Source organism: Trachurus japonicus, chromosome 11, assembly GCF_045865225.1.
Source record: "Trachurus japonicus isolate A0001 chromosome 11, Traja_1.0".
Classification (NCBI taxonomy): domain Eukaryota; kingdom Metazoa; phylum Chordata; class Actinopteri; order Carangiformes; family Carangidae; genus Trachurus; species Trachurus japonicus.
The window spans coordinates 15,488,097-15,499,400 of NC_140917.1; the positions used below are offsets into that span (position 1 = coordinate 15,488,097).

Here is an 11,304-nt window from a genome sequence, read left to right on the forward strand (position 1 = left end):
AATTAGGTGATATCAAAAAGCAGTCCATCACTGATTAAAAAAGGGAGGATGTGTGAGCTTCATTTGAAATAGAAACTTCCTAATGTTCAAGTAAAAAACATCTCAAACTAAAGGCTTCTTGTAGAAGAGCATGAGAAGAGCTGTAAACGGATCAGTAAACTCCTGCACACACTTCTGATGTGTTGGACTGAAGTCTGGATTTTATGGACCAGTCAGTGCAGAAGTCCACGTACATCCGTTTACCCTTGGTTATGAACCAGATCCGGATGTGCAGGTTATGTAAATGTGAGAACTTCTGTGGTCTTCAGCCAGGAGGATTTATACTATTTATAAGATGTTTATATTTGACACCTTGGAGGTTGTCCACTTGGCCTCTCCACTGGTTAAACTTTGATTGGTTGAAATCTTTTTTTTTTTTATCCTTTCCGATCCATAAAAGTCTGACTGCACAACCACGACAGGCAGATCTAAATAAAACCCTAAATCAGGAGATACACACATTTTATTTGAATCTGGTTTCACTTGCTATTGAAGTGGGTATAATATAATACAGCAGAAGTTGCTACAGTAAGTTGCAGTGAGGTAACTGTCACGGAAAGTTTTCCTTTGCTTATTCATGAATTCTTCTTATACTCTGTAGCCTTTTTCAGTTTCTTGACCTTCCCTTAACTAAAGTTCATGGTATCAAATCTTGTTTTATTTGCAATCATCTTTGAATTTTATGTTTATCTTTAACTGTCTCCAGTAAAGGCCTCAAAGGTCAAACGTTATCTTCAACTTCTTGAATATGAGTTGAACTTGCTGCATAGCTCTACTATTACATGCATAGTTAGGATAGAAAAAAGCCCCATGTTTTGGCTGTGTGTGACACTGACATCATTTTGCCTGTGTTAAAATTAATGACGCAGTCTTTAATGTTTTTATGTTGCGGGGCAATCACCAAGAGCAGCAACCGAGGGAACCACAGAACTGGCCCAGAATCAACCACCGATGAGGCAGGGTGTTTTAAAAAGCTGCCACCACGCAAAGAATGGTGCTAAAAGGGCAGCGGGGAATGACCCCATAAATTAATCAAGTACAAGTCACCCTGAAATCATTATATATTTAATGCTGACATCAGTGTGAGCGCTTCCAAGTTTTTCTGCTTCTCACTGCAGTAAACCTGTGATCCCTGCAGGCTTATTAATACTTGAGACTGCAAACTAACAGAATCTCTGTTTTTCTTCAAATGAACTTTTATTAATTTCCAAATACGCAACTTATCTGAATACTGATTTCTCAAGACTGGCCAGCTTTTATCCATCATCTTCACTTCTTTAATAAAGATGGCTGCCATTGATTGTCAAATGAACACATATTTTATGACAAGAAAACACTTCAGGTTATTTAGTTTGTAATCATAAAGCAATCTTGAACTTGTCCGATGCTGGTTTTGAGGAGAAAGTCCTGTGGTTTAGCAAACGGAGTAGAATATGAATGTAAACGTGAGCTGAGGTGAGGGACTCCCTCATCTAGAGACGCTCAAAGGGAGCTTGATATGATTGATGGTCTGTGGGAGTCAGAATGACACTTGGTGTACACATAGGGTGTGAAGCAAAGAAAAGGCTGCAGGCCCCAGCAGGAGCCGTTCAAACTGATAATAACGTGAAGGCTGTTTCATTCACATGGATTACCTCAGAGCTTAAAAGTATCAGCTGCAAATTTGGATTTTCAGTAAAGGTTGAATCAGCTGATATGGATCCCAGAGAGAATATTAATCACATTTAGACATCCTGGGAAGTTAGCTCAAAAGACCATCTACTATTAAAAAAAGAAAAAAAAATCATGCAGTAAAGTGTTATTTCATTTGTCGTTTCCTTTGGCATTTTATTGTGTTATAAATTAGCCCCCCAAAAAAAACATGGGAAACCAGTATAGATGTCCGAGAGCATGATATGTTGGATAAAGAAACAGCGAATGAATGCACACGTCCTATTTTGGGCTTTTGATTTCAGAGCTCAATGTCCATAACTTTATAAAAGTTAATGTTACAAGTGAGAAGTGTGTGGCCAGTTATTGCTCCAGAGGCTGCTGCGGTCAGAAGTAATGAAGTGTGATCTCTGACTGATGCAGTGCGGGCCAAAAGTAACATGTTTTTATAAGGTCTCTGGTAACAAGGCCGCGTCTCAAAAACAAATAGCCTATATGCTTGACTAATACATTCAATATCTCTAAAATACAGAAGATCCAGCATGTAAGTTCACCGATATTTTTATTTAAAAATTCACCAAGAACTGATTTTCTCAAATAGTATTCATTTCTAATGCTTCTCATTTTGCATGGAAACTGAAAATTAAGCCTTCCATCAAAAATTGAAAAAAAAGATTATTGCTTGCATGCAAAATTAACTACCACAACAAAAAACTAATTTGTGCTCAATTGACTGTTAGCTATACATTTACACATCAAGCAGCATATGTGAGACATCACAATTTATCACTGTATGTATTGCAATTACACAATAAATAGACCTTTTAAAACTTCCTGCCAAACAAATGAGTGCCCTGCATTTTGTGCTTACGTACCAAATATTAGGCTAGCACACGAATACCACCAAACTAACACAGTGGGCATGTTAAACATGTTTATACTGTTAGCATGCCAATGATAGCATTTAGCTGAAAGCATCAGTGCAGCCTCACAGAGCTGCCAGCGTCGCTGTAGACTCTTAATGCCATTTAAAGCCATTAGCGGTTATCAGTGACACTCACAGTACAAACACATCTAACATTAAACAGTGCAGTTTAAAGTTTCTACAACTCTAAACACTTGCCACTTGAAAGAGCTCCTGATTTTATCTTATATCATATTCTTTCCTCTTTTGCTTCCATTGCTCTCCATCATGTAAAACGCTGTCATGAAACCTGTCACATAAATCCAGACCAGGGCCCTTTAACCCTCTCTCAGCCTCTGATGAGTTGGTCTGGCTCCAGCAGAGCTCGTCCTGTCTGTCCCTCTGCAGGGGACCAGGTCGTCTCTCAGCGTCCTGGCCAGCCCTCACTGACCCTTCTCTGCAGCTCACATTAATTTACTGTCTTTCCCATCTTTATTTATCAGGGCCAAGTGGCACAGCCAAACAATAACATAGAGCCTCTTCGGAAGGAAGTATTAGTGGATTACATAGTGGTTTACTTTCCATAGGCCAGGACACATTTGTGCGGCTCGCCTCCTTGTTGAGGTCAGACTTGGGGAAAGGCAACAACCCTCAGCAGATGCAGCAAAAGTGCAGTTCAATGTAGTTATTTGGATGCTTTGTCAACAGCAATGTGTTTGACAGTCTGAGATGTTATTGTTAATTTGTCTGGAAAAGAAAACACATTAAATCAACCAAACTCCACAGAGAAGAAGTGAAAAAAACATCCTCTGAATCCTGGTTGCAGCTGTTTTATTTAGACTTTTTACCGTTCTTACAAATAAACTCCATGCTGCAGCCTAGATCAGAGCTCTGAGCATCTTCTCTTAAGGATTTTGATCCACTCATTCCAAGTATGTAGAGGAAACATCGACCAAAGGACAACAAGAATCAGCATCACGCACGAGAGGTCAGCGAAACAGCTTGAGGGTTCGTCACCAGATGCATTCCTGCGCAATTAATGCACAATAATAAGGATGGCCAAAATAAACAAACTGGGAACAAGCAGTGAAAGGTAAACAAAGCAGCAGCAACGGTGCAGATGTCGATAAGCAGCACCAGGAAACACAGGTGCACTCTCTCTGGACTCAGACCTCCACTCGACCACCCGGTTTATTTGCCCCAAATCAACAGAGCAGCCTGCAAATGAGGAAATGTTGCAGCAAACATGCCTTTAACTACTGAAGCCAAATGAAAACCATCTGAAGATGCCGTTCCACTGTTTGCAAAGTCAAATTCAGATGAGTGGATCATTAATTACATTTTAATGAGCATTTAGTGGCAGATTTTGGATTTATTTTCTAATTTTGTGCTTAATGTTATTATCAGAGAATGCATGCTATAATCCAAAAGCAAAAAAGAGCTTAAATTAATTGCCATCATATCAACACTACTAACTTGTATGATGTGCAATTTATTGTGCAGTAGAAATGCTTCCATGTTTATGTGGCGTTACCTGATTTAATATATTAATCATAAAGAGCTGCTGAGATCATAATTGCACCAAACTGTTGACGGCTACGCTGCTTCAGCACTGAATTCATAGCGACCTCTGGTGGTAAAGAGACGCTCTTACATTTACTGTAAAATATCCAGGTTGAATTCAAACTGCTTTTTATTGGTTCAGTCTGTGCAGCTATTTAACAATTTAATTAGCTCCTAATTTTTATTTAATGAAACTCTAAAGCTGTGCGTTTTATTGTTTAAAGGCAGGATGGATGATCTTCCTGTACCAGGTCTCAGCAGATCTGCTGTCACATAAAAAGACGAGCAGCCTCAGAGGTAAAAACCCAGCTATGCTTGAAAAAGGTAGCACTCTGGCGCTGAACTAGAAAAGTCTGTCATGAATGTGATGGAAAGACTGCATGTCCCTAATGTGACACCATATTCATTCAAATAAAAAGAAAGTAACCAGGAGAAGCCCGGAGGCGTTAAAAGGAGAGAAGAACAGTGAGAAAGCGAGCATGAAGGAACAAACCCGAACGTTAACATTACAAGTAAACACATAGCTCACTGGTGATTCATAGCCAGAGCTGTGTGGAGTTATTTATCCTATGATGGCATGATGATGAATCCCACTCTGCCACCACATTAGATTTTATCCAACACTATTTACAAACAGTGAGCAAAAGGAGGAAGTAGAAAAGAAATGCGCCATCAAAACTCACAATAGAATAAAACATATGACTTAAAAGGATAGTTCACCCAAAATTCAAATTGCACTCATTATCTACTCAACCTCATGTCGACTAAGGGCTGGGAGACGTTTCAGAGTTATCCGTGGCTTCTCTGAGTTACAGGGGGTCTCGGCGTAGCAGTGCATGTCCATATAACGGTTGCAAATGGATACCACTTTTCTTCATAACAAAAAGACACACCAAAAAAACATCCAAATACCGCATGCTCTTTTTTGTTACGAAGAAAAGTGGTATCCATTTGCAACCGTTATATGGACATGCACTGCTACGCCGAGACCCCCTGTAACTCAGAGAAGGCACGGATAACTCTGAAACTTCTCCCAGCTCTTAGTCGACATGAGGGTGAGTAGATAATGAGTGCAATTTGAATTTTGGGTGAACTATCCCTTTAAAGTCATCTGTCCGTTAAAGGGATAGTTCACCCAAAATTCATTACAGACGAGCCCTATGGAGGTATTTGGATGTTTTTTGGTGTGTCTTTTTGGACGAAGAAAAGTGAGCTCTGTTCGCAACCGTCATATGGACATGCAGTGCTGCAACGAGCCCCGCTGTAACTCCGAGAAGGCTCGGAGGACTCTCTCTTCTCCCAGCCCTTAGTTGACATGAGGAAATTTGAATTTTGGGTGAACTATCCCTTTAAGTCTGTGATGGTTCGGAGCTCAGGTCTTATGGGGACACTGGGATCAGGCCTCAATCCAGTCCCTCTGTCTTTACCTCCTGCAGTATGTGGCTGGTTTGGCTCAGGAGCTGAAGGACAGGAACAGGAAATGACTAACACCTGAGTAAACTGTAACAAGTCTCTGTTGTCTTCCTCCAATCGGCCAGTCTGGTTTGTTTTGGGTGTGTTTGTTTGATTTGTTTCAACTTTCCTCATGTGTGATTTCCCTTTGGACCAGTTTGAGACAGAGTGGATGTTACATAACGTCAACAATGAGCAGGAAAACACTGTGAGGAAACATACAGTGTCTCATGAGGTGATTTTTTAAAAAAGGGAGACATTGCAACTTCTGAAAGGAGAAGTAGGCTAATACAGTTGTCTTCTTACCAGTAACAAAAATGAATTCACGAGCAGTGGAACTCACTGTGGCTTAACTCAACACAGTCAAGGATTTCGTAGCTACAGGGTTATTAGTGATGGTAGCAACTTCTGGTGGCTAAAGTTAGCAACTTTATTATTGTAAAATGTGACAAACATTTTTTATTTTTTACTTTTTTTTTATTTTGAATTGTTCATATAGACACAACAAATGCAGCTAAAGAAGGCACATATAAATATAATGTATATGAGAGCTAAGTGCAATGACCAACAATTGCTAATACTAATAGAAAATAATAATAATAATAATAATAATAATAATAATAATCATAATCATAATAATAATAATAATAATAATAATAATAAATAGTACCTGTTAATTGTTCCATCCTTCAGCTACAATATTATGTTTCAGGAAGTTACCATGTCCCAAAGCCTATCAAGTTTGTTCCTTGTGAGACAACTTTAATTGGGTCAGGTTTTAGGGTTAAAATGCATGTGTGGCCCACATCCAACCCATAACAGTAAAGAGACAAAATAATAGGTCAACACACTAATTACCATAAATCACTCAGTGTTGATCTGAAAGGAAAAATAAACTTTTTTTTCTTTTCTTTTTTTTTATGTTTGGCAATGGCGGGAGCAAATACTTGACACTGAAATCTAATTCTCCAAATTTTTTAAATTTTTTTCTGCTGTCATCTTTTAGAGCACAAAGAAACATTTGTTGTGAAGCACATGCTTGACAACAAAAACATTCCTGTCACATAACGAGAAAAAAACATTGTTAAAGTTTATTTTATTTTATTTTTTTAGTTTTTCATTTGAAAGTTTTCTCTTTTTGTGTGTTTTTCTCTTAAATATAGTTTAATTTACATTTTTATTTTTATAATAAGGCTGCTTCTTCTCACCAAAATTGTATGGTTCAGGTTAGGAGGGTTAGGGTTAGGCCCACCGTTTGGGAACCACTGCTACATCTTAAAACCTATAGATAATATAATAAAAGTCTCACATTCATCTTTAAACTAATAAAAGGTTGAAAAATTAGGAAAACTCTGCACTAATAAATCGCCCAATTACTGTTTTAAAACATGGGAACTGTCTGACATGCTAAGAGACCTTTTTTCATAGCATGTCAGAAGCAGGGATTTCCTTGTAAACAAAACAGGAAATTAGCAGAATTTTCTTTTTCTGATGTCAGTGACTGTAAACAAAACAACACAACGCCATGGTTGCCATCCACACTGTCATATTTTCAATCCTGTAAACTGAAACTGTAATAAGGCAGCTTGTCCTTGTGGGGGAGCACTAAGCCTCCACTCACACCACAACATGAAGCTGTGTTTGTCACCGGGCTGAGAATCTGTCCTGTGCTGATGCTCTATGAGTCACTTCCACTCTCTATGACTGACTACCAACAGCTGCAACTTAACGTCTGTGCATGTGTCAGTGCCAAGTTCTATATATAAACATCCACCCACCTGCATGCGTGGATACTGAAAATCAACACACATAAAACGACATTCTGTATGTTCACATAAAACGCAGCTCTTAAAACAGCAGTAAACACGTCTGTTCACACTGAATAAAGTGGATATGAATGGTTGTAAATGGCTGTGTGTTGTTCAGAGAGAGGGTGAAGTGTGATCTGACCACCGGCTGTACTGCAAGACTAAACCCCTTCATGCGTAAGCAGGAGATCCACGTTTCCTCCAGGTGTCACGTTCTTCTTTAGTCAGAAGTTGTGTTTCTCTTCTCACCTCAGATTAAATGTCACCTTGTTTCTGTGATACTCAGTTTCTGTCTCAGCTGCAGCTCCTTTAATTTTGAAAGTTTTGCTGTGAACTCACACTGCTCATCTGTTTTGGAATTGATCATGAAACAGCAGATTATGTTACTTCAGTTTGGTTCCTTTGTACTTGTGCTTTAGTCTTGTATGGAGGATTTAAATAACACAATTAGTTAAGTATTTACAAGAAGAGTTTTGATTGTTGGCATGTATGATATGCCAGGTAAGAGGAAGGATCTCTGTGTTGTGTGTGTTCCAGCTTTTGAGCAACTCTTTTTTTCCTTCTCTGAAATGTTGCGTGCATTCATTTGTTTTCTCATCAGCAGCCTCCCTTCTCTCCAGGAAAACAATCAAAGCTGTCAAACCTGTCATGGTTGACCAGTAGTGGAATGTGACTTGAAGGACATTTACTGAAGAACAGCAATGGCGTGCTGCACTTGCAGTTGAGTACTTACTGAGTATTTCCATTTCTGAGTATTTTAATGTTTATATTTATTTTTTCCCCTCCACTGCCTTACATCTGTAGTTACTTTTCAAAATAAGAGTTAACAGTATGACCGATTATGAGCATATAATACAAAGTCAGTCGGTACCCAAAAGGAGGTTGTTAAAATTTCCAAATGTTACACAATAGAGTTTATCTGATGTTTTCATTAATAGTTTTATCAGTGTATTACAAGTGCTTTAAAAGATTTGAGGGAAAATCCGTCCAAATATCCCATGGTATGTCATTGATGGTCTTTGCATGTATCTGCACACTCACTGATTAAACTTAGCACTCACAGATCCGCTGCCCCGTCTACCTCTGGTCTCAAGCTCCGCAATCTGTGATGAAACATGAGTGCGTAGGGGTGACCAGTGTCAGGGAAAGACGATCAGGTCCGTGGCCTGGCATGACTCGAATTCTTTCCACCATCATGTTGGGGTTTGCTCTCCTCATTTCAGAGCTGTAGCTGCGAGTGTGAGGGTAGACAGCAGCCGAGGGAAAAGTTACAATAATATAATAGGTATAGGAATCCAAACAGGGAAGGGATTCGTTTATTGTAGCAAATCTGACGGCTCACTTAGTTGTTCCTAAATTGACACATTGATACAGATTAATTATGTCTGACAAACAGAGCATCAAGGCGTCCCAGAGGAAGCCATCCACCAACAAGAACATCAAGAAGCTCCGTACAATCAGCATGGTGTGTGGCCTGACAAGCAGCTGGCAGAAGTGGGTGACGGAGAATGAGACAAAGCAGGCAAGCGAACCCAGTGGGTGGGCTCCACCTATACCAAGATTACCAACAGAGGAACCTAAAAAGACATGGGTCCCCAAAAAAACTTCTACCTCTCAAAGTAACAAAACTAATTCTGAAGAAGTTCAAAGAACACCAACTCTTCAAAAGAAGGCAGAAGAGGTTACGACCCCAACTGAGCCACCGGTGGAGTCCTGTATCAAAACAAAGCAGGTGGTGAAGACGGTGACCAGCGGCGTTCAGGAGAAAAGTGCAGGCATCGAACTTCTGACTGAGAAGATCAAGGGAGAGGCTGTGCCATCGGGAGAGGAGATTGACAGGCTACTGAAGAAGAAAAGCTCCCCCGCCCGCCGCAGGAAGTGCTCCAACATGGTATCATCGCTGACCAAAAGCTGGAAGCAGGTGGAGAATGAACACAAGCACAGAGAAGAAGGTGGAAAACCAGGAGAAGCTCACAGCAGTGGTAAAGATGAAGAGGAGCATGGACACCCTGAGACAGAGAAGGAAAGACTGGACATAGAGGATGGTCAAACACAGACAGCAAGTGTTTTAAAAGACACAGAGCAAAGAGACAGTGAAGAGGAGTCTGAATCAGCAGTGAAGATTAAAAGACCTCAAGTCCCAATGTAAGTTTAAAATATATTATACAATATTCAGCACTTGTAAATGAAGTGGTCTTGTTGGAAACCAGTAAGATAACTTTAAAATTGCATCCATACTCTGAGTGAAAATCTATCTGCTATTAAGTGGCCTTGAATATTCCACAACCATCCTCGTTGTTTGGGCACTACTTTCTGCTGGCGGTCACATAATTCAATAGGCTGGCCTTTATAGATATCAAATTACAGTTGTGTGACTCTACACTAAAAAAAAAAAACATCCAAGTGTAGAACAGGTTAAAGGGACAGAGGCCTTCATTACTCGTGTTAACATGGGCATCAAAGAAAAGTACAGTAGTATTACTGTAGCATGCTATTCCTGAAGTTTACCCCAGCTTAAGTGACACTGGATATTGTATCTGTAACTCAAGCATACGTGAAAGTCACTAGCCATTTGTCTTGTATTACCGCAGCAATGCTAGACAGCAGAGGAGGTACAAGCTCAACTCCTGGGCCACAAACAGAGTAACACTGTGATGTATCATTGTATTTGACCTTAATAGGTGATAGATGACCAAAACTTGATGTGAGGCAATATCAACATTAATTTGAGGTACAACACTGATGGCAGCTGATATTGGTATAACATTTGGTCTTAAGTTGTGCTGTTTAGCAAACAAAATCCAATATCATCCAAATATCTCAAGTCAGCGCAATGAGCAATAGCCAAGAGACACAACATCTGCTACAGTAAATGTCTCTTAAATGTCACAATGCGAATAGGTCAGGGTTGGGTTTTGACATCAACCCAATTTCCATTTCCAAATCCATTTTAATGCATGAACGACATTAGAGTTGTTAGAGTCCCATGTCTTTCAGACATTACATTGATGCCCAGTGTCAGCTGGGTTTATCCCTGCAATTTTACCATTTTCCTGAAATCCAGTAACCCCAGTTTATTCGTAGGTTGTGCAGATAAGGCTGAAACCTTGTTTTTGTTCCTTCCAGATGCAAAAAGGAAGCTGAAGATGCCAACAAGATCAATGCTCTCTCCAAGAAATACAGCGCCGTGGGAAACCTCAAGAGTCGCTGGCAGAACTGGGCCTCGGAGCACACCGTTAACCAGAAACTTAACCCCTTCAGTGAATACTTTGACTATGATTACTCCATGTCTCTTCGCCTCCAAAAGGGTCAGGACGGTTACGGACGCCCCAAGGATGGTACCAAGACGGCTGAGAGAGCCAAACGTGCCGAGCAACACATCCACCGTGAGATCTCCGACATGTGTTACGTGATCAGGACTATGGCCGATCTGGACCCAGATGGAAAGACCCGTGTCACGTTCGGGCAGCTGTTTGACAGATATGTCAGGATTTCTGATAAGGTGGTAGGGATTCTGATGAGAGCCCGGAAACACGGGAAGGTGGCGTTCGAAGGGGAGATGCTGTGGCAGGGCCAGGATGATGGAGTGATCATTACTCTGCTGGTGTGATATTAACACCTGGGTCAATTATGTACTGGAAATCCTCTTACACCTAATTGACTAGCACTGTGGAACTTGTGAAATAACCTCAGGCATTATCGGGCAGCACTAAGTAGAGGATTTAAAATGCAATTTCGCCTGGGTCTATTCAGCGGACACTTACAGAACAATAAGGGATACAAAGACTACAAAGCCGGGCAGATGTGTTCATGTGGATATCACAAAGAATTTTTTTACTGCTATTTTTTTTAGATACTTGAAAAGTCTTCCTGTCAGAGATGTGGATG

The 11,304-nt window shown here is 40.2% G+C and overlaps 1 protein-coding gene across 2 annotated transcripts; it reads left to right on the forward strand.

The window, feature by feature from the left end:
• Positions 1-8,452: 8,452 nt before the first annotated feature.
• abrab (actin binding Rho activating protein b) lies at positions 8,453-11,066 on the forward strand. Of its 2 annotated transcripts, XM_085791229.1 has the most exons (3): positions 8,453-9,395; positions 9,435-9,561; positions 10,543-11,066. In XM_085791229.1, exons 1-3 carry the CDS (start codon positions 8,798-8,800, stop codon positions 11,024-11,026), a joined length of 1,209 nt encoding a protein of 402 aa, XP_085647355.1. In that variant the 5' UTR covers positions 8,453-8,797; the 3' UTR covers positions 11,027-11,066. The 2 variants fall into 2 exon arrangements, with proteins under 2 accessions (XP_085647355.1, XP_085647354.1); XM_085791228.1 differs by having other exon boundaries at positions 8,453-9,561.
• Positions 11,067-11,304: the final 238 nt, after the last annotated feature.